General features: G+C 54.1%; 3 protein-coding genes across 4 annotated transcripts in view; 1 reads left to right on the forward strand and 2 right to left on the reverse strand.

Annotated features, from left to right (window-relative positions):
* Positions 1-26433, reverse strand: LOC106731550 (single-pass membrane and coiled-coil domain-containing protein 3-like). Of its 2 annotated transcripts, XM_075907029.1 has the most exons (3): positions 26160-26433; positions 13015-13737; positions 1-12 (listed from the first exon to the last, which is right to left on the reverse strand). In XM_075907029.1, the coding sequence occupies exon 2, from the start codon at positions 13724-13726 to the stop codon at positions 13061-13063; it is 666 nt and encodes a 221-aa protein (XP_075763144.1). In that variant the 5' UTR covers positions 13727-13737; positions 26160-26433; the 3' UTR covers positions 1-12; positions 13015-13060. The 2 variants fall into 2 exon arrangements, with proteins under 2 accessions (XP_075763144.1, XP_075763143.1); XM_075907028.1 differs by lacking the exons at positions 1-12; positions 26160-26433 and adding an exon at positions 20343-20730 and having other exon boundaries at positions 12925-13737.
* Positions 20628-24837, reverse strand: LOC102448706 (single-pass membrane and coiled-coil domain-containing protein 3-like). The gene is made up of 2 exons (XM_075907027.1): positions 24702-24837; positions 20628-21409 (listed from the first exon to the last, which is right to left on the reverse strand). The coding sequence occupies exon 2, from the start codon at positions 21396-21398 to the stop codon at positions 20733-20735; it is 666 nt and encodes a 221-aa protein (XP_075763142.1). The 5' UTR covers positions 21399-21409; positions 24702-24837; the 3' UTR covers positions 20628-20732.
* Positions 24877-27242, forward strand: part of LOC106731549 (uncharacterized) — an 8358-nt gene continuing 5992 nt past the window's right edge. Inside the window, exon 1 of the mRNA XM_075907026.1 lies at positions 24877-24999. The gene's annotated coding sequence lies outside the window, so the exon portion shown is untranslated. The remainder of the gene's footprint in view (positions 25000-27242) is intronic.

Here is a 27242-nt window from a genome sequence, read left to right on the forward strand (position 1 = left end):
TGTGGGAGCCGGGCTGGGAGCCAGCAGGTCTGGCTGTTCCCGTTAGTTGTGGGAGGGAAGTGGGGTCTGGTGGTTAGAGCGGAGGGTGAGGGCAGGACTCTGCGATCTGCCCCCGGCTCCGGGAGGAGAAAGGGGCCTGGGCGAAGGAATCGGGGGCGCGGTGACGGGCCTCACTCTGGTCTCTCCATCCCTTCCAGGAGCCTCGGGGGTGTCGCTTCTGCTGCGCCTGTTGTCCCGGGATGACGGGCTGTGGGGTCTGCTGCACTTTCTGATGCCCTTTGCCCATCGCGGATCCCGACCAGCCGGGGCCGAAATCACCCGGCTCCGAGTGATGGGTTCAGGGGGGCGGGGGACACGAACGCAGCCCAATAAAGTGTTTGCCTAGACCTGCCCTTTGCCTCTTTTTTTCATGTGCCGTGTGCTTGGGGGCTGCCCTACCCCTGCAGCACAGCGCCCCCTAGTGCGGCGTGGGGCATCCCGGACTGCCTGGGGAGAGCTTTGCAGCACAGCGCCCCCTAGTGCGGCATGGGGAGAGAGATTGCAGCACAGCGCTCCCTAGTGCGGCGTGGGGCCAGCCCGGACTGCCTGGGGAGAGCTTTGGAGCACAGCGCCCCCTAGCACCGCCCTGGGATATTGAGGCCAGTCCAGACTTCAAAGGAAGTGATCCTCTCACTGGGCCGCTGACTGAACTCGAAGGAGCTAAGGGCCTTTGCCTGAGACAGCGCCCCTCGATGGGCGTCCCAGTCACCTGCCGTAGAGCCCTCTCCTCCCAACACTGGGGACAGAACCTTGGAGTCTTGACTCCCAGTCCCGATCTTATTCTAACCACTAGACCCCACTCCCCTCCCCAGCTGGGGTAGAACCTGGGCTTCCTAGCGCCTGCCCCCCTTTCAAACACAGAAGCTCTGCCACACTAACATGCTGCAATGGTCAGACACTGGTATCCATGTTGCCTCCCAGTCTGACCCATTCACAGCACCCCCAGGAACCAGCCCAGGGCTCCCCAACCACCTGCGGGGCCACAGCGCCCCCTGCTGGCCAAAAATCTCAGTGCTGCCTTGTCACGCCCCGAGTTGAATTCATAGAGCTCCAGCAAAGTTCCCGTGGGGTTCTGCCTCGTCCAAGGGGAGTGAGGAACAGGACAGAGCTGCCCCCTCAGGAGGCTGATTGGTCTCACGCACCCCCAGTTTCACCTCACTTCATAGATTCATAGGGCGGGCAGAGACCTCAGGAGTCGAGTCCAGCCCCCTGCCCAAAGCAGGACCAGCCCCAACTCCATCATCCCAGCCAGGGATTGGTCCAGCCGGGACTTACACACCTCTAGGGATGGAGATTCCACCCCCTCCCTAGGGACCCCCCCCCAGTGCTTCCCACCCTGCTAGGGACATAGCTGTTCCTAATCTCCAATCTAGACCTCCGCTGTCGCTTGAGCCCATTGCTCCTTGTTCTGCCACCTGCCGCCACTGAGAACAGCCTCTCTGCATGGAACCCCCCTTCAGGGAGTTGAAGGCTGCTCCCAAATCCCCCTCCCTCTTCTCTTCTGCAGAGTGAACAAGCCCAGATCCCTCAGCCTCCCCTCGCAGGTCATGTGCTCCAGCCCCCCATGATTTCAGGCCCTCACTTAAACATGCGCCCTTACAAATCGGGCCTAGAAACGCAGGCAGGTCACAGCCGCTGCCAGCGAGCGGATCCTCCTTCCTCCTGGCTCCCGAGCAATTCCACACCGAATCGACCGGAGCGGAGGGGTCGCTGCCCCGTGCTCGGCTTCTTCCAGTGTGGGAGTAACCTTCTCTTCTGCTTCCAGGGCTGTCCTGGGGGGCTGCATAGGGGCAGGGTCACCTCCAGACGGGTGCCAGGCCCTGGACAACCCTTGAATCTGCCCCAGGCGCTGCCTCTTCCCGTCCCTGTTCTACCTGTGCTCTGTCGCCTACTACGCCCCTTCCCTAAGCCCCCATAGCTAGCAGTCAGAGAGCAGCCACAAGCCTTGGCAGGCAGCCCCGGGTTCCCATCCCACCAGCTACGTCTCAAAGGGAGCTCCAGAGGGCTGGCCCCTGTGACAGACCAGGCCGGGTCTGGGCACTGCTGAGGGCATCCGCTCAGGGCGAATTGCTCAAGTCAGGGCTCCTTACTGCCCCAGACCGGAGACCTTCGCAAATAGGCCAGAAACCAGTTGCACCGAGCGCTTCAGCTGCCAATCTGGCCAGTAGGAAGCCTCATGAGCAAAACCCCTCAGATACCCCAGCTCTCCCTGTGCCACAATCAGCCCTGGGCCTAACACAGGTGAGGGGTAACAGAACCCAATCCCACCTACCCCGAACGGGTCTTTCTGGTCCCAAGAAACCAGCCACAGTTCCCAGGGCAAGTTACACTCTGGACCTTACCCACAAGATCACGCTGGGTCGATCCTTTAGAATCTACAATCTAAAGGTTTGTTACTAAAAGAAAGAAAAGCAGGAGAGTGAGGTTGTGAAGGAGAATACATCACATGCACCAATCACCAGGTTCTCAATGCAGGCTCTCAGCAGAGATGCCACAAACTGCTGGCTTAAAAGTCTCTGGTGCACATCCTATGTCAGGATGGGCCAACAATTCTTCCTGCCTCGCTGTTCCTCTCAAGGCTGCATCAGTAGCAGAACCAAAGGTGAGATAGATTCTGCCTCATGGCATGTTACATCCATCCCTGGTATCTTCCAAGCTGGAGCTGGTCACATGGCCCAGTGACCTATCCCTGTGCCCCATGTCAGCAGTCTTGACACTGGCTGGTTTGCAGGTCCCTGACACCTTCCTCAGGTGTGTATTGGGCACCTTGAGAGTCTTGTCCCTGGAGCCTGGCTAATTAGCACAGTCACTGACCGATTGCTGGCCCATTGCTTTGTCTCAGACAGAGAATCTTCCAGCATCAACACAGAGCCCATATTTATAACTCCACATACAGATATCACACAAGCACATGAATAGAAAATATATAATGAGTAGAAAACAAGCTTTTATTTGACACCTCACATGGCCCCCTTTGTACAGACTTTGGGGCAACCCCCCCCCCCTTGGGTGCAGCAGTGACCTGTCTGATACCCTTAAAATCCAGTAACGTGACAGCCACCGACTCCGCTGGGCCGGCCGTTCGAGCACCACGCGCCTCGGCTTGTTAGAAACCATCATGGAATTTCAGGCCTGAACTCACTGCAGGCCAGTTTCTGTGCCTGGGGGCCTTGGCGAAATCACTTCTCTCCCTCCCTGGCAGTCACCCCTCCAACGTGTGGCCAGGTTCTGTGCTGGGCGAGTCAGTGGCAACCCCGGGGAACTGGACTGGAAGTCACACACCTTGCCGCCTTGCCACTGGGCCGAGGCAAGCACCAGGGCCTCTGCATGCCCAGGGGTCTGTGCTGGAAGGGGGCTGGGTCCTGGGCCTGTGAGTCAAAGCTGGGGCTGTAGGGACAGAGGGAACTGGGCAGGAGGGACCCATGGCTCTGTACCAGTGAGGGGGGGTGCAGGCGGGAGGCCGGAGTAGATGGGCCTGCAGGTTGCCCGTGGCTGGAGCTTTCCCTGTGACAGCTCTGAGGTGTTTGTATGGCATCTGCCCTCAGCCGTTCCTTGGTCTGGTTGAACAAGCTCTTTGAGTCTCCTGCCACCAGGTAGGTTTTTCATTCCTCTGATCTAAAAAGAATCTAAAAAGAAAAAAGAAGGGGTGTGTGAGACAGGGCGTCATCAAGTATCTGGAAAATGGGTAGATCAAAGTATATAGAACAAAGTCAATAGATAGATGCTAAGACAGTAAGGATACTACTCACAGAGCTGTTAGCACCTTTAGTGGCTATGAGGTAGATAATGTCTTAATAAACCCAGATCTCGATTAAGTCCATTAGCATGTGAATTGAATTTGTATCTGAAGTGAGATTCCAATGCTTCCCTATGCAGATGACTTGTGCAGCTGGCCTGTGACAAGACCGCCACCTGCAGGTCTGGTAAAGTATGGTTAGGTAAGCAGAAATGTTCACTGACAGATTTTTCTGTGTTCCCTCTGTGTTCTGATTTGTGTCCATTGATTCTTTCCTGTAAAGACCGTCCAGTTTGTCCAATATATATGATGGTGGGGCACTGTTGGCATTTGATGGCATAGATCAAACTGCTGGATGTGCAGTCAAATGATCCTTTGATTTTGTGGCTTATGTTGTTTGCGCCAGTGATGAATTTGTCAGTGTAGATATGTGGGCAGAGTTGGCATCTCTTTTGTTTGCAGGGCTGGGTTCCTGGAGGCTCGTGATGTGGTTGTGTGGCATGGTTATTAGAAAGAATGTGTTTCAGGCTAGGGGGTTGTCTGTAAGCAAGAACAGGCTTTTCTCCCAAGGCTTCTGAGAGTGAGGGATCATTATCCAAGATGGGTTGTAGATTGTGTATGATGCATTGGAGGGGTCTGAGTCATGGATTGTAGGTAACAACAAGAGGAGTTCTGTTATTTTCTCTTTTGGGTCTGCCTTGAAGTAGTTCATGTCTGGGGACTCTTTTGGCTCTGTCGATTTGTTTTTTCACTTCCCCAGGTGGGTATTTCAGTTTTAGCAATGCTCTTTAAAGATCCTTTAGGTGATTATCTCTGTCTGTGGGATCGGAGCAAATCCAGTTGTATCGGAGGGCTTGGCTGTATACAGTCGACTGAAAAATGTGTCTGGGATGGAAACTGGCAGCAGGAAGGTAAGTGTAGCGGTTGGTGGGTTTTCGATATAGGGTGGTGGAAATAGATCTTTGTGTTGTATCAAACCGCAGCGACTTGTGTTGCTAGTTATCTTGTGTTGCGAAGTATCTAATGCTGATGGTGACGACCCAGCACCAACAAAAATTGACTTTGCCACCATCACCTAAAACGTAACCCCCACCTTTTCCATTATTCTGAATGGGAAAATTGACCCCGCATAGCACGTTTTCACTTAGCACAAACACTTTCAGAAATGCATCTATAGTGTTAAATGAGGAATTACTGTATTCATGCTCAATCAGTGCCTATGAAAACTAAAGTAGTCCCTGTTTATCAATCTGTCCCTGTCCCCATTATTGTAATGGGTCATATCTGGACATTCAAAGTACAGCCAAGTGGCAGCTACCATCGGGTGACTTATTAGACAACTATGGTTGTCAACAGTAGGGAAAACATAAGTGGTATTGTAAAACTAAGAATCTATTCTCAGACCCCTGGGCTACGTCTACATTGCGATGCTTTGCGCAAGAAATATGCAAATGAGCTGAAGCGTGGAATATTGCCGTGCCTCATTTGCATAATTAATGAGCAGCCGCTTTTGCACAAAGAGGAACTGTGTAGACGGCTCCTTTTTGCGCAAAACTCCCCTCTTGTGCAAGAGCCATTCTTGTGCAAAAAGCAGCCGCAGATGTGATTGCAGAGTCACTGGCCATTATCTTTGAAAACTTATGGCAATTGGGGGAGGACCCTGATGATTGGAAAAAGGCAAATGTAGTGCCCATCTTTCAAAAAGGGAAGAAGGACGATCCAGGGAACTACAGGCCAGTCAGCCTTGCCTCAGTCCCTGGAAAAATCACGGAGTGATCCTCAAGGAACCCACCTGGAAGCACTTGGAAGAGGGGAAAGTGATCAAGAACAGTCAACCTGGATTCACCAAGGGCAAGTCCTGCCTGGCCAACCTGGTTGCCTTCTGTGGCAAGGTAACTGGCTCTGTGGACATGGGGAAATCAGTGGATGTGATATATTTTGATTTTAGCAAAGCTTTTGATACAGTCTCCCATAAAATTCTTGCCAGCAAGTTAAGGAAGTCTGGGTTGGATAAATGGACAGCAGGTGGTTAGAAAGCTGGCTAGACTGTCGGGCCCAGCGGGTAGTGATCAACGGCTCGATGTCAGGATGGCGGTCGGTTTCTAGTGGAGTGCCCCAAGGTTCAGTTCTAGGACCGGTTTTGTTCAACATCTTTATTGATGACCTGGATGAGGGGATGATTGCACCCTCAGCAAGTTTGCAGCAAGCTAGGGGCAGAGGTAGATACACTGGAGGGCAGGGATGGATCCAGAGTGACCTTGACAAATTGGAGGATTGGGCTTAAACAAATCTGATGAGGTTCAACAAGGACAAGTGTAGAGTCCTGTCCTTGGGACGGAAGAATCCCAAGCATAGTTACAGGCTGGGGACCAACCAGCTAAGTAGCAGTTCTGCAGAAAAGGACCTGGGGGTTACAGTGGATGAGAAGCTGGATATGAGTCCAGCTAATGGCATATTAGCCTTATTAGAAGGCTAATGGCATATCAGGGTGCATTAGGAGGAACATTGCCAGTAGATCCAGAGATGTCATTATTCCCCTTTATTCAGCTCTGGTGAGGCCACATCTGGAACATTGTCTCCAGTTCTGGGCCCCCTAGTACAAAAAGGATGTGGACGCATTGGAGAGGGTCCAGTGGAGGGCAACCAAAATGATTCGGGGGCGGGAGCACATGACCCATGAGGAGAAGCTGAGGGATTTGGGCTTGTTTAGAAGAATGGGGGGAGAGGGGGACTTGGTAGCAGCCTCCTACTCCCTCAAGAGGGGTTCCAAGAGGATGGAGAGAGGCTGTTTCCAGTGGTGACAGATGACAGGACAAGGAGCAATGGTCCAATGGTCTCAAGTGGCAGTGGGAGAAGTCTAGGTTGGATATGTGGAAAAGCCAGGAGGGTGGGAAGCACTGGGATGGGTTCCCTAGGGAGGGGTGGAACCTCCATTCCAAGAGGTGTTTAATCCCTGGCTGGACAAAGCCGTGGCTGAAATGATGGAGTTGGGTTGGTCCTGCCTTGGGCAGGGGGCTGGACTCAATGACCCTCTGAGGTCTCTTCCAGCTCTATGGTTCTATGAAGAGTTCTATGATTCTAGGCAGGCAATAATGGGGGGGGAGGGTCAGGGAGGGATTCCTGGCTTCCAGTTCCCCAATCACAAGTAAAGAGAGGGTACGTCTACACTACAGCACTAATTCGAACTAACTTAGTTCAAATTAGTTAATTCGAACTAAGCTAATTCAAATTAGCGCAGCTAGACTTAAAAACTAGTTCGAATTAGCATTTTGCTAATTCGAACTAGCATGTCCACACAGAGTGGACCCTGAACAGAGGTTAAGGATGGCCGGAAGCAGTGCCGGCAGGGCATCAGATGAGGACTTAGAGTGTGGTGCTGCTGTCGCAAGCTAGCCAAGGGCTGTGCTTAAAGGGATCCGACCCCCACCCTGGACAGACAGTTCTCAGGGGTGCCCCGCTTGCAAAGCAGTCCTGGCTTGGAGTGCCCTCAGTGCCCACACTCAGAACAACACAGCACTTGGCACAGGCTGCCATCCGGGGGGAGGGGGTAATTGGGGGGGGCTGCAGGAGAGCTTCCACCCCGAGAAGCCCGCAGAGCCAGCCCAGTCCTCCCCATCGGGGGCGCGTACCCCATTCCTCCCTCACCTCCTTCCACTTACCCTTCCCTAGCCCCCCTTCCTGATGTACAAAACAAAGAAAACGTGTGTTCACAAATAGAATCTTTCTTTATTGAACAAAACTGGGGGAGACTGGGAAAAAGAGGTGGGAGAGGGGAAGAGAGAGGGTGAGAGAGGGGAGGGCAACTAAAATGATCAGGGGTTTGGAACAGGTCCCATATGAAGAGAGGCTAAAGAGACTGGGACTTTTCAGCTTAGAAAAGAGGAGACGGAGGGGGATAGGATAGAGGTCTATAAAAGCAAGAGTGGTGTGGAGAGGGTGCATAAAGAAAAGTTCTCCATTAGTTCCCATAATAGAAGGACTAGAGGACACCAAAGGAAAGGAATGGGTAGCAGGCTTCAAACTAGTAACAGAAAGTTCTTCTTCACAAAGCAAAGAGTCAACCTGTGGAACTCCTTGCTGCAGGAGGCTGTGAAGGCTAGAACTAGAACAGAGTTTAAAGAGAAGTGAGATAAAGTCATGGAGGTTGGGTCCATGGAGTGCTATTAGCCAGGGGGTAGGAGTGGTGTCCCTGCCCAAAGTTTGTGGAAGGCTGGAGAGGGATGGCATGAGACAAATGGCTTGGTCACTGTCTTCGGTCCATCCCCTCCAGGGTCCCTAGGGCTGGCCACTGTCAGCAGACAGGCCACTGGGCTAGATGGACCTTTGGTCTGACCCAGTACGGCCATTGTAAGCTCAGGGCTCAGGGTCGGGGGTCTCAGTGGACCACCCTGATTTTCATGCACACCTGCTCCTGGGTGGCCAGGTTGGCAGCTCTCCTGCCCTAGACGGCCACTTTCCTGTGCCTAGTGCGGAGGTCGTGGACAAGGTCCACGATGTCTGCACTAGAGCAGGCGGGTGCCCACCTCTTGCTGTCCTGGCCAGGCTCCCGAGAGCCGCCAGCCTGGTCCCGGGAAGAGGGGGAGGGCTGGGGGGCATCGGGTGGGTGGCTCGAGCCGTGCCAGGTGCAGGGTCTGCTGGCTGGGTGCTGGCAGGCTTGCACCTGGCACGGGCACCATAGCCAGACCGTGCCCCTTTAAGGGCTCCGGGGCCGGGAGGGGGGCAGACGAGTTTCCCTGGTGTTGGCCAGAGTGGCCACCAGGGAAACCTGGGGAGGGCTAGCCTCCCACTAGTTCGAAATAAGGGTCTACACAGCCCTTAATTCGAACTAGTAAGTTCGAACTAGGCTTAGTCCTCATAAAATGAGGTTTACTTAGTTCGAACTAAGCGCTCCGCTAGTTCGAATTAAGTTCGAACTAGCGGAGCGCTAGTGTAGCGCCTATGAAAGTTAATTCGAACTAACGTCCGTTTGTTCGAATTAACTTTGTAGTGTAGACATACCCAGAGACTGGCAGGGCGCCAAGCTCTCCCTTTCGATCATGAAGGAGAGAAAGACTCATAAATACAACTGAGCCCAGGCTGCCAGCGCCTGCAGCTGCTCCCCTCAGCACCTCTCCACGTCCTTCCCCCTGCCACGCATAGAGGTACCAGTTTCCCTTCAGTCCTGAACTGGACAGTGCAGGGAGAGAAGCACGAGGGGCGAGCCAGGTCCCCTCAGTTCCATTGCAAGCTCTGGGAGGGGAGCGGGGTCTAAGGTTAGAGCGACGGGGTGGGGATGGGAGGCAGGACTTCTGGGTTCCATCCCCAGCCCTGAAAATGGAGTGGGGTCTAGTGGTTAGAGCAGTAGCGCTTGGCAGCCAGGACTCCTGGATCCCATTGAGAGGGGAGTCGTGTCTAATGGTCAGAGCAGAGAAACACCCAGCTCTCCCAGAGCAGCAGCGCGAGTCGGTTTCAGGCCACTGGGCCCAGCGTCCCCTTAGGGCTCTCAGAAGCAGTTTCTCTGCACGCTGGGTGGGACCGGCTCTGCAGCTCCCTGGGGACCCTCGAGGACTGGAGGCAGCTGCCTCAGGGGCTGACGGGGTCAGGGCAGGAAGAGTTTCCCTTTTCAGGCCTGCACTGTTGCGAGGGGCCATGTCTGCTGCTTGGGCCCGCTCTCGCTGTCTCCCCAGAGGGAGCATCATACGGAGAGCTAAGAGCCGGGCCTCCCTGACCTGCGCCTGCCAAGGGAGCAGCCGCCCTGAGGAGATGAGAGAGCCCTTTGCCCCCGCTCTGTGGGTTGCAGCCAGTGGTGAGCAGCACCAGGGACCCCAGTCTGAGCTGGGCTGGGCCAGGCGGTTGGATGAGACACTTTTGCCAGAATCTGTCGTAGGCCCCCTTTGGTATCGGAGCCTCTGACTTCTCCTGGGAAGATCCTTGGTGCTGCAATCTACCCTAGAGACTACAACTCCCAGGATGCCTTGGGAAAAAGGAGCGAGACTATTGAGGTCTTCCAGGCAGTGCAGGGAGAGCTGGGGGGCTTCCATTTGGAGAGAGGAGCCTGATGTGGAACCTTTTGCAGGCCAGGGGCTGCTGCTGGAAGCTGGAGCCTGCTGGGGCTTGGATCTCGCAGGTTGCTCCAGGGGCTGGTGGGGATCGTCCCTGGAGGGGGGAGACCCCGGCTGTGTCTGTGGCTGGGAAGAGCCTGCAGAAAAGGTGCTGGCTCCACTCCACCCCAGGCCTGCAAGCGCCCAGGCCAGCCAGTGTGTGAGGCTCTGACTCCAGAGGAGGGCCCACGTGGGTGTGGGGTAAATGGGGGCTGGTAAATGCCATGTTGATGCAGTCCCCTTTATGTCTGTGTGCTTTGTGAATGGGTTTTATTCATTGTTAGTCTGTAAAACCCTGCGTCTGGGAGCGATGAAGTAAAGGGGGGTTAATTCCAATGTCGTCCATTGGATGTGTGTTATGTATAATTGGTTTGGTGCTAGATCCAGATTATTATGGGAAGAAGTTTATTCCTGAAGGTTCCCAAGGCATCATGACGTGTAGATAGGGGCCAGCTGGACGGAGGCCTCACCGTTGTCTATTCCTTTAGACCAGTGGTCTCCAATCTTTTTACACCCAAGATCACTTTTTAAATGTCAGAACAAGCCAAGATCTACTGCCCCATCCTTCCCCCAAACCCCACCCCTTCCTTGAAGCCCCGCCTTCTCTATTCTCCTCCTCTCCATCACTTGCTATCCCCAGCCCTTATACACTCTGCACTGCTGCTTTTTTCCCGATTCTTCTGTAGGAAGAGGATTTTCCAACATTTGGCCTGTTTAGACTGGACCAAATGTCAGAAAACCCCCTTTTTAGGAAGCCCCTTTATTTCTCGAAAGAACATGGCTGCTCTTCCACTAAAAAACGTGGAAGAACAAACGTGTCCCTGGACGTGGAAGAGTTTTTCTAGGATATCTCTGGAATCCTGGAAAAACTCCTGGGCTACGTCTACACTGGGACCCTTTTCCGGAAATGCTTAAAACGGAACAGTTTTCCGTTATAAGTATTTCCAGAAAAAGCGCGTCTACATTGGCAGGATGCTTTTCCGGAAAAGCACTTTTTCCAGAAAAGCATCCGTGGCCAATGTAGGCGCGTTTTGCTGGGAAAAAGCCACGAACGTCATTTTCGTGATCGGGGCTTTTTTGCAGAAAAGACTACTGTGCTGTCTACATTGGCCCTTTTCCGGAACAGTTTTTCCGGAAGAGGACTTTTGCCCGTACGGGAGCAGCATAGTTTTTCCGGAAAAACACTGACAATTTTACAGTAGATCGTCATTGCTTTTCCGGAAAAGCAAGCAGCCAGTGTAGACAGCTGGCAAGTTATTCTGGAAAAGCGGCTGCTTTTCTGGAATAAGTGGCCCAGTGTAGACACAGCCCTGCAGTCTAGCCGTACCCTCACTGGGTTGAGACAGGATGTGTGGGCTTTGGGGTGGGAATGAGGGATTTGGGGGGGGGGGAACGGGTGAGAGGTGCAAGCTCTGAGAGGAAATTTGGATGCAGGAGGAGGTGGAGAAGGGGGTGCTTGTTCAGGGAGGGGGCTCCAGGCTGCAGAGTGTTGGGGTCAGATGGAGGGTGGAGGTACTAAGCAAGCCACAGGCGTGTGGATGTGAGGGTGCAGGAATTTGGTTTGGGGTATGTGAGGGGCTCTGGGCAGGGGGTTCCAGTGTATGATAGGCTCAAATCTAGAGTCTGGGAGGGAGGGGTGCAGGAGTGTTATGATGCTGTGGCCAAATGGGGGCTTGGCCCCAATTGGGGGTTTGTTGGCCAGGCTTCACTTTTAAATAAAAGACTATGTCAAATACAAAAAGTTTCTGCATTGTCGTTATTTATGAGCAGGGTGGGGAACCTGTTTTGAGTCAGGGGTCACTGTCCCACAGAAAAATCAGTTGGGGCCACACAAGTGAGAAGCAAAAAACTCTCCTCCACCCTCTCCAAGCCTCACTAATGTGGCCCCAACTGCACTGATGGGAGCAGAGGAAATGGTACCGGGAAAGGGTGCTAGTGAGTGCTGGGGCAAGGGACAGGGTACTGGGGTGGAGACAGGGTGCCAGACGGGGCAGGGTATAGGGAATCCCCTGCACCTGCCTCCTCCGGGGACTCCCCCGTCCCGCAGAAGAGGGAAGCCCCGGCGCGCACCTCTTCCTGGGACTCCCACTCCCCCCCCCCCGCATGCACCAAGTTCTTGGCGGGCCACAGACCTGGGGGAGGGGAGCAGCCAGTGCACTTCTGGAACCCCCCAGAAGTGGCGTGAAGCTGCAGGACTTCCGTCCACCCGGTGGGAAGCCGGCACTACCTCCACTGTTGCAGTGGGTGCTCCAGCGGTGATTCTGAACAGGCACCCCACAGTGGTGGCAGCAGCTGGGAGCCCCGGGCCTTTTAGAATCGCTGGGCCCTGGGACGACTGCCCCCCCTCCCCCCAGCAGTCCTGGTCTCCTTTGAGGTAAGAGGCCTTGGACCGAAACACCTGCACCCTAGCAATGGCTGGACATTGCCTGTGCCTTGGAGTTCTCCTCTAGCTCTTCTCTCAGATCTGGGCCGGAGGAGAAAATCCCAAGGCAGGTTCCCTGGCCTAGCTCGGGCACAGAACTGGCTGGGAAGCATCTGAGAAAAGAGTTTCTCATTGGAAACGGTCGTTTTGTCAAAATCAGAACGTTTGGAGGGGACCTGCCGACTTTGGCGGGGAAACGTCTCACTGAATTTTCATGGTCTCAGTCCAGGAGCTGCTCCCGGCCTGTTGCCGAGTCTCTTTCTGTGACTCAGTTTCCCCCAGTGTACAATGGGTGGCATTGACACTGATCTTTCTGAGGTGCTTTGAGATCGGCAGATGAAAGAGACCAGCTGGAGGGAAAGGCGGGGCCAGTGCTGGTTTGGGCACTAGTCTGTGATGTGGGAAGCTCAGGCAATTCTCTGCTATGCTAGAGACTTCTTGTACCGGGCTGGGGCAAGTCACGTTAGGCAGCGAGCTGCCCTTGAACTCAGCGATATCTGAGTCTGCAGAGCACCTGGCCCCAATGGAAGTGCTTAAATCCCTGGGAATTTCTGGGCCTCAGTTTCCCCCTGTGTAGAATGAGGGTGCTTGTCCCATCCTCTCCCCAGACAGGGCAGGAGCATAAACGCAGGAATGAAGCCTGATGAAAAGGACACTTCAGCACTCGAGACGAGCCAGAAATCATTTATTGTGCTGCCTTTCATGGCTGTGCTAAGGCAGCCCAGTTTGGGAGCCAGTCCCTGCGGTCCTCGCTGCAGAAGCAGTGACGTGCAGTGTGGCCAGTCATGGCAGACTGAACATGACCCTCATGATGGTTTTGCTGTACTCCTTGGAGGCCGGCTTGAACTCCTTCATGATCCCCTCGAGTTCCTCAATCGCCTCCTCTAGCTGGCTTCTTTCCATGGCACCCAGGATGGCGCTGACAATCATGTCGACACCCACGCCCAGAAGGATGCCAGCTATGACGCCGCCCACGGAGACACCGATCTTCACCACGACTGTCATAAGTCCGGACAGGACGATGGTTCCAACCTCCGACAAGGCCAGATTAACGAAGATCCCTATAGCCACGGTGCCAGTGAGTCCAGCAACCCCGGTGGTCACAGAGCGCAGAATCTGCATCTTCTTGCTTTCTGGCTCCTGGAAATCGTGGAGCTTTCGGTAGAGGTGGGGCTCCAGTTTTCTCTTCAGCTGTTCGTCAATGTCCTGCAGCTCACCCTGCACGGCCTTTATGGCTGCCAGGAGCACGTTGCAGTTGTCCTGGAGGGTGCCTTTCTCCTGTATGTGGATGGGCTGCAGCTTGCACTGACAGTGGGTGTTGAGGGCTCCAATCAGGTCGTTAGTGGCATCAAAATTGAGCTCCATGCAGTTGACCAGCTCCTGGTGCAACCGCGCCACCCGCTCCCGCCGCCGGGGGTTGTCCGGGTAGAAGATGTCACTCCAGGACATTCTCCAGAGAGCTGCGGGAAGGGGGAGAAGACAGAAGTTTTAGCCAGAGCTCCCCACTGCACAGCCCTGCCCCAACTCTCCCTCCTGCCAGCCATCAGGGGCTTGGCAGGGCTGTGACTCAGCTTCCCTTTAACAAAAATGTTTCCCAGGCCCGATTCCCAAAGGCTGCCCCCATGGCAGGCAGGGGTGGCAGGTTTGCAAGAAATTGTGGTGGGGCCCAGAATGTCCAGAGCCTGTATCCTTCCCCCACTCAGATCCCCCCCTCCACTGGCCCAAGGCTCTGGAGAGGGCTTAGGACAGAGGTGGGCAAAACAGCAATCAGGGCGTAGGGCCGGGGCGCGCGCAAAGTGGGGGGGCGCTTAGAGTTAACCACCAGCTGCTGCTCAGCAGATGGGTGAATCTAAGTGCAGTGCTCCCTTGCTGGATGGCGGCGGGGCAGAGAGACACTTTGCATGTCCCCCCCTTCCCTGGGCTCTCATTGACTTGGCGGGGGGGGGGGAGCGAGCAAAGTCTCTTCCCACTGCCAGCAGCACGGGCACGGAGAGGGAACCGCCAGCAGTTCAGATCAGCTGGCGGCTCACTTGGGGGAAGGAGCAAAGACTTCACACGCTCCCCCCCCCAACCAATTTCTGAAATGGGGCCCATCAGAAATTATCTCCCATCCCTGGCTTAGAATGCCAGATGGAATCTGGGTGTGGCCGTGGCCCGATGGACCGGGGAAAGGGGGGTCGTGGTGCTGTGGGTGTGTTCCAGACCAGTCCCGCCTCCCCCACTCAGGCTGCAGGGTCAGCCCCTTGGTGCAGCCTGCGTGTGTGCAGGGCTGGGCTCAGCGAGGCCCTGGGCTCGGCTGGCTCACGGGAATGCACTTGCTTCATGACGATCCCAGTTACTGGGTGAACCCCAAAACTGGGCTCCAGATGTCACGGATGCAGGGACACTGAGTCTGCAGAGGGAACCTCAGCTGTCTCCTCATGAACACGGTGCAGGAATTGCTCGTGGATTCGGGTGCTCCTCAACCTAGCCACCTCCTCCTGGAGCTCTCCCACTTAGCAGTGAATGGCTAAGGTGGCGTCCTGCCTGTGGAAGCAGGCTCTTTGCTGGCCAGGCCTCTCGCGCGTATTGCCATCCAAGCAAGAGGTCAACTTCCCCTTGATGAAAACCCTTACACTATGTAACTTAAAGATCAGCGACAAACAGGAACCAAAACCAGACCTGAAAAGTTCATGTAAAGTTCATGCTGGTTGTGCTGACCGTGCCATGCCCGACAAGGCAGAAAAGGAAAAACAGGAAACCATCTCACCCCCTTACTCCTGTCACTTAACAGACAAGGTCTGCTAGCCTATCACAAAAAGTGCGCAAAAGCTCTCTCTATAAAACAGCTTCCCCTCCTGTATCAAATTGAGGAATCCCGAATAACCATTGGATGGCGGAATATGAGCCAGGTCCGAGGACTGATCACCCGAGGGCCACCTCCCGCTCACCGAACCAAACGAGTTCCTGTAGAGCGTAACGTATACCAAACATAACGAATACCAAATATGTTGTTGTTGTAGTTTGTGTGTCTGTTAAATGTAAGTATTGTTATCTGAAATTGTTTAGAAGTATTAAGTAGTAGTGTTAAAAGTTTTAGGTAAATGATTAGTCTTATAAGTAAGACTGATGTAAATGTAAGTGTTAATAAACCCTAGTCCCTTGTTAACAACTATTGGGATTTAGAGAAACCTCAAAGAATTTTCTTCACTGTATTGCATTTTGCTTATTAGACATTCTAATAATTATTTAGTGCCTTCGTATGTAAGAAATTGATAAAATCATAATTTATACGTAGAAGCCCTTTAATAAAAGTTTAAAAGATATTTAGTAATAGTTTGCCTGTTTCTGCGCCTTCCTGGGACTAGCTACATTTCCGAACCTTTTACTTTAAACCACACTGCCCACAGCTGGGTGTCCTCACATCTGCCAATGGCCCGTAGCTCAGCCCCCTTGCAAGTGAAAGCAGAGATCAGTCCCCTATAAATGGGCCCAGCTCCCTAGCCCAGCCTGCACAAAGCAGCCAGGCAGCTGCAGTCTCACAGTAGTCCTGGGTTCTATTCCCAAGCCCCTGAGTACTGAAGGGAAGTCACTTTCATTTCTCCCTGACTCAGTTTCCCTGCCTTCAGCTTACATCTGGGAGTCAAGTTAGAGCCTGGGCTGGATTAAGATTCTGAGGGGAATATTGGAGAGAAGGGCCTAAGTATGAATTAATATTGCCGAGAAATTATGAAGTCATTGTATTTACATAAATTAACATATTTATTTCAACTTAATTCTTCAAACAAATAATTTTGATTTTCCAGCTTCGGCGGCTCCCGCCTCATGAATTATGTCATTGCAATTCAAAGACCTGACACTTTCCTTCTCAATCCTCAAAAGGGACAAAGGACGGAGGTGTTCTTGCTTATGTCCACACATCACGCTTATTTTGAAATAGAATGTCTACACTGCAAGAAAGCTTCAAAATGAGTTCAAGGCCGGCTCCCCTAATGTAGACGCGCTGTCTTGATTTAGAGGCCCAGCAAACACTGGGGAGGGGCTACACATGCCTTATTTTGAAATAGCTATTTCAGAATAGGCGTTATTCCTCGTAGAATGAGAGTTCGAGATTTCAGAATAAGCTGTCTGCTATTCTGAAATTATTTTGAAATAATGGAATGGCCATGTTATAGATGCTCGCACTGTTATTTCTAAATTACTCTAGTTAATTCAAAATAACGGTGCAGTGTAGATGTACCTCTTGAGTTATGGCGGATCGGAGAACATTTTTGATCCGTATTAGAAGAGAGAAGGAGCGTTCTCCGTTACCATGTGACAAATGCAACCATAATGCACATTCAGTAGTTGGGAAAGATTCTGTCACATTGGGTCAGCAATAGCTCGGTACATCCACATCAAGATGTTTTTGTCATCTTTTCTTTCTCTCCCTGAGGGTATGTCTACACTACCCTCCTAGTTCGAACTAGGAGGGTAATGTAGGCATATGCACTTGCAAATGAAGCCCGGGATTTGAATTTCCCGGGCTTCATTTGCATAAGCGGGGCTCCGCCATTTTTAAATCCCCGCTCGTTCGAACCCTGTGCCGCGCGGCTACACACGGCATGAACTAGGTAGTTCGGACTAGGCTTCCTAGTCCGAACTACCATTACTCCTCGTGGAATGAGGAGTAACGGTAGTTCGGACTAGGAAGCCTAGTCCGAACTACCTAGTTCATGCCGTGTGTAGCCGCGCGGCACAGGGTTCGAACGAGCGGGGATTTAAAAATGGCGGCGCCCCGCTTATGCAAATGAAGCCCGGGAAATTCAAATCCTGGGCTTCATTTGCAAGTGCGGTATGCCTACATTACCCCACTAGTTCGAACTAGCGGGGTAGTGTAGACATATCCTGAGAGTGATGTGACCTCAGCAAATTGAAGAAATTATTTACTGGGAGACTGGTCTACTGGGAGATCATCTGGGTAGTTTTGACATGGACTGTCGATCTCTTCACTGCCCAAGGAACTTGACACGGTAGGTGACAAACTCGTCAGTCCACCGATGGTTTTCTCAATATTTTCATGGGCCTGAATCTGACATTCTGATGAACTTTTCAGTCTGTTGATGGTTGCGATGACGGTGTTAATGCTGAAGGCCTCTTTGTCACTGCACGAGTGGCCATTTGTATCCCCACCCGACTTCTGTCTTTATCGGTGGGTGGCAGACTGGTACTCCTGGGCAGCAGTCCTGGCGGTCCCCGAATTTCATACACATCCAAACACACATCCAAAGAACAGTTCCCAGACTCCTCGTTGGGTTTACGGCAACGCAGAGGTCGGTGTGAGCTCTCTGCGAGCTTAGCCCGCACTTGCTGACTGGCTGTCGTGTATCATCCCAGCCCTCACTGGACGGGCCAGTGTCCAAGGGGTGAGTTGGATCCCTCCGGAGCTTCGCAGCGACTCTCCCTGCTGATTTTTGAGCTCCATCAGCCGTGACGTTCTCTAGTGTCCGGGATGTTGGGGTCCCAGGACACGTGCAGTCACAGCTTCAGTGCTGGCACTTCATGTCCTAGAGGGTGATGTGGGCACCGGGCGCCCCCTGGATGGGGAACCTCTGGGAACCACCCAACCATTGGTTGATACTGAGGAAAAATGACACCGTTCTTGGACCAAAGCAAAAGGATTCCTCCTGCCTCCTGTCCTGCTCCCCAGGCTGACCGTTGTGGGGAGCAAGGCGCTGGGCACAACCCACCTTGATCCCCACCTTCCCCTCTGCTGTTGTTAGTTGAGGTCACCCCGATGGGAGCCCCAGAAGCTCAAAGCGCATTGGCAAACCAGGGATCGTGGTGCTGTGCCTTGGCCGCGCTACCCACTGGCAGTACCCATCTTCAAAAGAGGGAAGCAGGCCAATCCTGGGAACTACAGACCCATCTTGAAGCATTTGGAAGAGGGGGGAGTGATCAGGAACAGGCAACATGGATTCCTCAAGGACAAGTCCTGCCTGGCCAACCCGGATTCCTTCTGTGGCGAGGTGACTGGCTCTGTGGACACGGGGAGGTTGGTGGATGTGACCTACGTTGACTTTAGCAAGGCTTTTGATATGGTCTCTCACAGGATTCTTGCCAGCAATTTATGAAGTCTAGGTTGGATAAACAGACTGGAGGGTGGATAGAAACTGGCTAGATGCTTGGGCCCAACGTGTAGTGATCAACAGCTCGATGGCGCTTGGACGAAGTGTAGGGGATCCTGGATGGCCCTCCTATGACCAGAACAATAATGTCTGTGTTGTCAGGCCTTGCCCTGGCCTTGTCCAATGCATGTTCCACTCCCTGGGCCTACCCGGGTGCTTGGCTGGGCTGGCAGGAGCCGGTACTGCAAACTGTCCCATGACACCCCCCACTGCTGCCAAGTTGCAGTAAGCGTGAAACCTCGTCCTGGCTGAGGGGTTCGCCAATAGCCAGCCTGTCTCCTGTGCTGGCTGGCAGCGGTGCAGGCTCCCGAGTTGGAGGCCAGAGAGCTGAACCCTCTGCCCCAGACATGTCCTTTTCTTTCTCTCCCTGAGGGTATGTCTACACATACCCTCAGGGAAATATGGCACGTCTAGATCTCACCCCGACACGCACAATAGCCCAGCCATCCCCCTGCCATCCTCGCCTACCTCTGTGCCCTGGTCGTGTCCTCGATCTTACGCTCCCTCCACTATCCTATGGCTCTCAGTTCCCCCACAGGGACTAGAACGGAGACAATGCTGCTTGTAGTTTGGGGGCTGCTGGGGGTGAGACTCGCTCACGGCAGACAAGGGGCCGATGGTTCCTTCTCCGCCCCAGGACATTGCAGGGGCCCATGAAGAGCTGAGAACAGAAGCGGCTGCTGAAGAAGAATTCACTGGACAAGGGGCGTCTCTGCCCTTTGGCCCTCAAGTACCCAAAGCCCGGCCCTGAAATACTGAAAACCTGGCTGGCTGCTGGCCCCCTGGGGCAGAGCTGGAATCCCCCCAGCCCGTCCAGTCCAGGCTTGGTTTCAGGCAGGGGAAGCGACAGGTAATAGGGGAGTGGGGGGCTGGCTCTGCACCCCTGGAAGGAGTGAGCTTTGGGCAGAAGGGGCGGAGCTGGGACAGCCAACACTCAGAGCCACCCGGAGCGTGTGGCGCCGCCTTTCCTCCGCCGGGCCCTCGGTGCTGGCCAGAGCGTGCGGTGGGCGCTTCAGGGGTGATTCTGAACGGGCACCCCACAGCGGTGGCAGCAGCTGGGAGCCCCGGGCCTTTTAGAATCGCTGGGCTCTGGAATGAATGCCCGTTTTCCCCTTCCTCCCATCCACAGGCCTCGTTTGGTGTAAGAGGCCTTGAATTGAAACACCTGACACCAGTGGTTTTTTTGTGATGGTACTGCCCAGTACCCAGTACCAGCACCTCCAGTCAGAGCTTACCTGGAAAGAACAGAGAGTACCAGCACCTCTGTAATGAAAATGGCAGACAGTCGGCTGGGTCTTAAAGAGTACCGTCACCTTTTTTTTTTAAACAAAAAAAGCACTGCCTGACACCCTAGCAAAGGTTGAAAATGTACTGTGCCTTGGAGTTCTCCTCAGACCTGGGCTGCAGACAGAAAACCCTGAGGTAGAATCTCTGGCCGGTAGGGTTGCCAGATACCTACACAAAAAATCCCGAATATGGCAGAGAAAAAAAATTGGTAGAACAAAAGAAGAAGAAGAAAGAAAAGGAAGATGCTCCTTTAAATTTCCCTGCTCCCTGCTGCTCCTTCCACCCCTGCCAGTCTGCCATCCAAGAAAAACAGAAAATATTTTCTGGGGTTTTTTTACCAGAAAGAAGATGCAGTTTCTGGACTGTCTGGGCAAAAACCGAACACCTGGCTACCCTACTGGCCTGGCTGGGCAGAGAACTGCCTGGGAAACATCTGATAGGACAATTTCTCAAAGGAAACAGCCATTTTCTCAAAATCAGAACATTTGGAGGGGAGGTGCTGACTTTGGCAGGTAAACGTCTCACTGAATTTTCATGCTCTCAGTCCAGGAGCTGCTCCTGGCCTGTTGGCTCAGTGCCTTTCTGTGACTCAGTTTCCCCCCCAGTGTACCATGGGTGGTATTGACTCTGACCTTTCTGAAGTGCTTTGAGACCGGCAGATGAAAGATCTTTTGTACCGGGCTGGGGCAAGTCATGTTAGGCAGCGAGCCACCTTTGAACTTAGTGATGCCTGAGTATGTAGAGCACCTGGTCCCAGTGGTCTGAGATCAGTGGAAGTGCTTAAATCCCTGGGAATTTCTGGGCCTCGGTTTCCCCCTGTGTAGAACGGGGGTGATTGCCCTGTCCTCTCCCCAGACACAGTGGGAGGATAAATCCTGTGAATGAAGCCTGATGAAAAGGACACTTTAGCACTTGAGAAGAGCTAGAAATCATTTATTGTGCTGCCTCTCAGGGGGCTGTGTTAAGGCAGGAGCTGGCCCCACGGCCTTAGTTCCCGAAGTAGTGACGTGCAGTGTGGCCTGTCATGACAGCATGAGCATGACCCTCATGATGGTTTTGCTGTACTCCTTGGAGGCCGGCTTGAACTCCTTCACGATCCCCTCGAGTTCCTCAATCGCCTCCTCTAGCTGGCTTCTTTCTACAGCGCCCAGGATGGCGCTGACAATCATGTCGACACCCGCGCCCAGAAGGATGCCAGCTACGGCGCCGCCCACGGAGACACCGATCTTCACCACGACTGTCATAAGTCTGGACAGGATGATGGTTCCCACCTCCGACAAGGCCAGTTTAACGAAGATCCCCATAGCCACGGTGCCAGTGAGTCCAGCAACTACGGTGGTCACAGAGCGCAGAATCTGCATCTTCTTGCTTTCTGGCTCCTGGAAATCGTGGAGCTTTCGGTAGAGGTGGGGCTCCAGTTTTCTCTTCAGCTGTTCGTCAATGTCCTGCAGCTCACCCTGCACGGCCTTTATGGCTGCCAGGAGCACGTTGCAGTTGTCCTGGAGGGTGCCTTTCTCCTGTATGTGGATGGGGTGCAGCTTGCACTGACAGTGGGTGTTGAGGGCTCCAATCAGGTCATTAGTGGCATCAAAATTGAGCTCCATGCAGTTGATCAGCTCCTGGTGCAACCGTGTCACCCGCTCCCGCCGCCGGGGGTTGTCCGGGTAGAAGATGTCACTCCAGGACATTCTCCAGAGAGCTGCGGGCAGGGGGAGAAGACACATAGGCGATGTCTACACTGCACATTCTTGTGCAAGAAGATATGTAAATAAGGCACGGGGATGAATATCGCCATGCCTCATTTGCATATCTAATGAGCTGCCATTTTCCCGGAAAAGGCTATTGCACACGAAAGGGGCTGTCTGCACTGCTCCTTGTGCAAAAAAACCCCTCTTGTGCAAAGCTGTTCTGCCACTTATTTTCTGGAAGAATGACTCCTGTGCAAGAGTGACTAGGAATAGTCAGCATGGATTCACCAAGGGCAAGTCGTGCCTGACCAATCGGATTAGCTTCTATGATGAGGTAACTGGCTCTGTGGAAAAGGGGAAGTCAGTGGATGTGATAGACCTTGACTTTAGGAAAGCTTTTGGAACGGACTCCCACAATATTCTTGCCAGCAAGTTAAGGGAATGTGGATTGGATAAATGGACTGTAAAGTGGACAGAAATTTGGCAAGACTGTCCAGGTAATGATTAACAGCTCGATGTCAGGATGGCGGTCGGTTTCTAGCAGTGTGCCCCAAGGATTAGATCTAGAGCTGATTTTGTTCATCTTTATTAATGACCTGGATGAGGGGGTGGATTACACCCTTAGCAAGTTTGCAGATGACGCTAAGCTAGGGGAAGAGGTAGACATGCTGGAGAGCAGGGATAGAGCTTAGAGTCCAGTGTGACCTAGAAAGATTAGAGCAGCGTTTCCCAAACTATGGGCCACGGCCCAGTACCGGGCTGCGGAAAAAAAAAACGGGCCTCAGCGTGGCTGCCGGGAGGGGAGCACAGCGGGGTGGGCTGGGAGGAGGTTTGTGTCGGGAGAGAACCGGCTGCTGGGAAGCAGGGTTCGGGGCAGCAGGGCTGTCCCGTGGAGATGGCCAGTGGAAGCGAGGCTGTCCCACGGAGATTGGGGCAGGCAGGCGGGTGGGCAGCAGAAGCCAGGTTGGGGGCAGCGGGGCCGTCCGGTGGAGATCGGGGAGGGCAGGTGACAGAACCAGGGGTGGCCGGGGGAGATCAGCAGGATGAGGATGGGAGAACCAGCTGCCGGAAGAAGGGCTGGACTGGGGAGATCAGGAGAAGAATGGGGGGGGGGGGAAGCAGGACTGACCTGGGCACATGCAGACCCTGGCACAGGAGAGAGTCCAGCCCGGGGATTCCAATTCCCCCCCCCCCCCCCACCCCCACATACACTCCCTCGAGTAGTTGCGAACTGCCTGGCAGGTAGACACCCTCAGGCAGCATGAGCACATCTACCCGCCAGGCAGTTCGCAGCTAAGGACTGATACACCTAATTATAATAAAACTTACCTAATTAGAAAATACTGGACATTTTATATGTCTGGTAATTTCTTAATTTGTTTCTCAGACAAAACCCTCAAATACCAGATTGTCCGGTACAAAACCGGACACCTGGCAACCCTACCCTTCCTTGCACCCTCCCTCGTAGACAGCTACCCTACCCCCAGTCTGCTCCTGCTCCTACCTCCTGGAGTGCCCATGCAGCGCCGGGTCCCCCAAGCCCTGGCCCAGGCTGGCGGAGGATGCAGCCGGGTGAAACACTGAAAATGTATTCGTTTTTTATTCTTTTTGTATATGTGTGTTTTTTTGGGGGCTGCAAAAAACAGTACTGAAAAAAACCGGGTTCCAACTAAAGTAAAAAGTTTGGGAAACCCTGATCTAGCCAGCTTTCTAGCCATCTTTATCCAATCCATATTCCCTTAACTTGCTGGCAAGAATATTGTGGGTCACTGTATCAAAAGCTTTGCTAACGCTGGCACTGGGGGCTTTGAGAGGACCAGAAACAACTTAGCTGAATATTCATCATTTGCTTAATGAATATGCAAATATGCAAATGAATGTTACAGGTCCTCCAAAAGCTCGTGAATGAATTTACTAGTCCCTGTGTCAAAAAGTTTGGGAACCCCTGGATTAGAGGATTGGGCCAAAAGAAATCTGATGAGGTTCTACAAGGACAAGTGTAGAGTTCTGCACTTGGGACGGAAGAATCCCAAGCATTGTTACAGGCTGGGGACCAACTGGCTAAGTAAGGGGTTCTCAAACTTTGTGATATCATGACCTCCTAAAAAGCTAAATGAATTTGTGTGACCCCCCTAGCCTCACTGCTCCACGAGCAAAGCTAATCATTTTATTGGGATTAGGATTGGACAAGAAATAAATATGCCAATAACTTTAGACAACTACATTTTTATTGGAAATAAGTAAAAAATATCACATTTGGAATCACTGTTTTAATGTGAAGGTTGAGCTTGTTTATTGTTGCATAATTTTTGAAATGTGGTAAACACTCCCCCCTGCCTCAGACCCAGGCCCCCCTAGGACCCCCCCATCCCAGGGCACTCCCCCTGCCTCAGACCCAGACCCCCCTAGGACCCCCCCATCCCAGGGCACTCCCCCTGCCTCAGACCCAGACCCCCCTAGGACCCCCCCATCCCAGGGCACTCCCCCTGCCTCAGACCCAGGCCCCCCTAGAACCCCCCATCCCAGGGCACTCCCCCCTGCCTCAGACCCAGGCCCCCCTAGAATCCCCCCATCCCAGGGCACTCCCCCCGCCTCAGACCCAGGCCCCCCTAGAACCCCCCCATCCCAGGGCACTCCCCCCTGCCTCAGACCCAGACCCCCCTAGAATTCCCCCATTCCAGGGCACTCCCCCTGCCTCAGACCCCTAGGATCCCCCCATCCCAGAGCACTCCCCCCGCCTCAGACCCAGGCCCCCCTAGAACCCTCCCCATCCCAGGGCACTCCCCCCTGCCTCAGACCCAGGCCCCCCTAGAATCCCCCCATCCCAGGGCACTCCCCCCGCCTCAGACCCAGGCCCCCCTAGAACCCCCCCATCCCAGGGCACTCCCCCCTGCCTCAGACCCAGACCCCCCTAGAATTCCCCCATTCCAGGGCACTCCCCCTGCCTCAGACCCCTAGGATCCCCCCATCCCAGAGCACTCCCCCCGCCTCAGACCCAGGCCCCCCTAGAACCCTCCCCATCCCAGGGCACTCCCCCCTGCCTCAGACCCAGACCCCCCTAGAATTCCCCCATTCCAGGGCACTCCCCCCTGCCTCAGACCCAGACCCCCCTAGAATTCCCCCATCCCAGAGCACTCCCCCTACCTCAGATCCAGCCCCCCCTAGAACCCCTCCATCGCAGTGCACTCCCCCCTCCCCCTGAGGCAGGCACCCTCAGCAACTGGAGCCAGGCTCCAATCAAATCTCCCCCCTCCCCTCCCCTCCCCTCCCCTCTCCGAGCCAGGCATGGAGGAGGAATTTTACCTTTTAAAGCCTGTGCTTCTGCCACCCGCTGCCTCAGCTGGCAGCTTGCAGGGGAAGCACCACGTGGCCAGCTGCAGGTCTCTGCGGGTCAGGTGGGCCAGAGCAGTGCGTGCTCTGCTCCCCCCCAGCCAGGCACCCGGCTACTGCCCCCCCCTCTTCACTAGATTCTGCGCTGCTCACTCCCCCGCCAGGCGCGGCAGGGGAAATGGACCGGACGAGCCGGACTGCCTGGAGATGCCGGGGGAGACACAAATGGAAAAAACAAAAAAACCCCAGTGGATCCGGCTGCGACCCCCCTGTAAGTCGGTCGCGACCCCCCCGCAGTTTGAGAAATGCTGGGCTAAGTAGCAGTTCTGCAGAAAAGGGCCTGGGGGTTACAGTGGATGAGAAGCTGGATATGAGTCAACAGGGCGCCCTTGTAGCCAAGAGGTCTAATGGCATATTGGGGTGCATTAGGAGGAGCATTGCCACAGATCCAGAGATGTCATTATTCCCCTTTATTCGGCTCTGGTGAGGCCACCTCTGGAGTATTGTGTCCAGTTCTGCCCCCCCGCCCCACTATAGGAAGGATGTGGACGCATTGGAAAGGGTCCAGGACACATTGGAAAGGGTCCAGTGGAAGGAAACCAAAATGACTTGGGGGCTGGAGCACATGACCTACAAGCAGAGGCTGAGGGATTTGGTTCTATTTAGGCTGCAGGAGAGAAGAGCGAGGGGGGATTTTAGAGCAGCCTGCAACTCCCTGAAGGGGGGGGCAAAGACTTCACCCACCCCCCCACTCTCTGACCAATTTCTGAAGTGGGCCCTGTCGGAAATGATCGCCCATTCCTGACTTAGAATCTGGGTGTGGCCGTGCTCCAAGGGACGGGGTGCGGGGGGAGGGGGGGGGTTGTGGTGCTGTAGGCGTGTTCCAGCCCAGTCCTACCTCCCCCACTCAGGTCGCAGTGTCAGCCCCTCGGCGCAGCCCCCGCGGCTCTGCGTGTGTGCAGGGCTGGGTTCAGCGAGGCCCTGGGGTCAGCTGGCCCACGGGAATGCACTTGCTTAATGACGATCCCAGTTACTGGGCAGGGACTGATGCAGGGACACGGAGTCTGCAGAGGGAAGCCAGGTCCCTGCCTCCTGCCCACCAGTCTGCAGAGAGAAGGGGGAAGTCTAGGCGACTGTGGGTTGCATGCGGGCGACTGCTTTGAAATGCACAAGAATCCCCAGCAGGGCTCTTGTGCTGGAGTCCGGGCTCAGAGAGGGACACACAGCATCCCGCTGACCCTGGGCTCCATGCTACACTGGGAGTGCCCAGCTGATCCCGGACTCCACAGCTGCCCCTTCGGAAGACGCGAAGGTGGCAGTTTCAAAGGCAGCAGCCGCTGCCCAGCTGATCCGTGGAGCAAAAGCTTATCGGAGAGTCGACTAGTCTTTTACTTTGTTATCCCCAAAGCCTTGTCGCATGCACTGAGTTACCTGCTCGCTGAGCGCTGGGAAGCTGCAGAGCCGCTCGCTGGGCAGAGATCAGCTCCAAGCAGGAGGCTTAGGAAGGAGAGGTGGGAGATCTTTGGGGAGGATCCCTCTGCTGGGAGGCTGAAACTGCTCTGTGCAGGCTGGACCAGGGTGTCTGGCACCTTTATAGAGGATCAGATCTCGGCTTTCACTTTCGAGTGGGCTGAGTGGCAGCTTTGGCCATACCCACCTGTGATTTCCAGCTTTTGTTTAGTTAGTGACTGAGGGAGTATGGCGGGGGGGGGGGGGGGGAGGGAGCGGGAGGAGGAGGATTTCTGTCTTCCATTTCTCCATGTGATTGCAAGGAAAGAGGGACTGGCTGAATGCGGAGTCCTGGCTCCCCCACCCTAGTCACAAGGCAGAGAAAGGTCCAGGAATGTGATCAGTCCGCAGCCTCAGCCATGCCCCAGCTGCAAAGCCTGCAGCATCTCTTGGATCCATGCTGCCGTCTTCCATCACTGGACCGGACAGGACAGAGCTCCCCAGCCCTGCCAAGGCCCCACCCTGTCGGGAAGCACTGAGGCTGCCCCCCCCCTCACCTTTCCCAGGGGCCCAGCAATTCTGTCAGTACCTAGGGTTGCCTGATGGTTTAACCAAAAATATAGACACGCCCCCCCCGAAAAAAAAACACCAGGGAAAAATTCTGTTGAGGGGAGAAAAAAAAAAGGGGGGGGAACTAAAGTTGTTGAGAACAAACAAAGGAATCCAAGAGTTATTAAGCCAAAAAAACCCCAAAAAACCAACCCCCTCCTCCCCCAACCAAAAAAAACCCAGTATGAGAACAGCATGGCCCTTTCACAGTGGCTGTGTCTAGACTGGCAAGTTTTTCCGCAAAATCATCTGCTTTTGCGGAAAAACTTGCCAGCTGTCTACACTGGCCGCTTGAATTTCCGCAAGAACACTGATGATCTCATGTAAGATCGTCAGTGTTCTTGTGGAAATACCGTGCTGCTCCCGTTCAGGCAAAAGCCTTCTTGCGCAAATCATTTGTGCAAGAGGGCCAGTGTAAACAGCACAGTACTGTTTTCCGCAAAAAAGCCCCGATCA

This window comes from Pelodiscus sinensis, chromosome 24, assembly GCF_049634645.1.
Source record: "Pelodiscus sinensis isolate JC-2024 chromosome 24, ASM4963464v1, whole genome shotgun sequence".
Lineage (NCBI taxonomy): Eukaryota > Metazoa > Chordata > Testudines > Trionychidae > Pelodiscus > Pelodiscus sinensis.

Coding starts and splice junctions, on each gene's coding strand:
- LOC102448706 (XM_075907027.1), bottom strand. CDS start 21,398: ATGTCCTGGAGTGACATCTTCTACCCGGACAACCCCCGGCGGCGGGAG.
- LOC106731550 (XM_075907029.1), bottom strand. CDS start 13,726: ATGTCCTGGAGTGACATCTTCTACCCGGACAACCCCCGGCGGCGGGAG.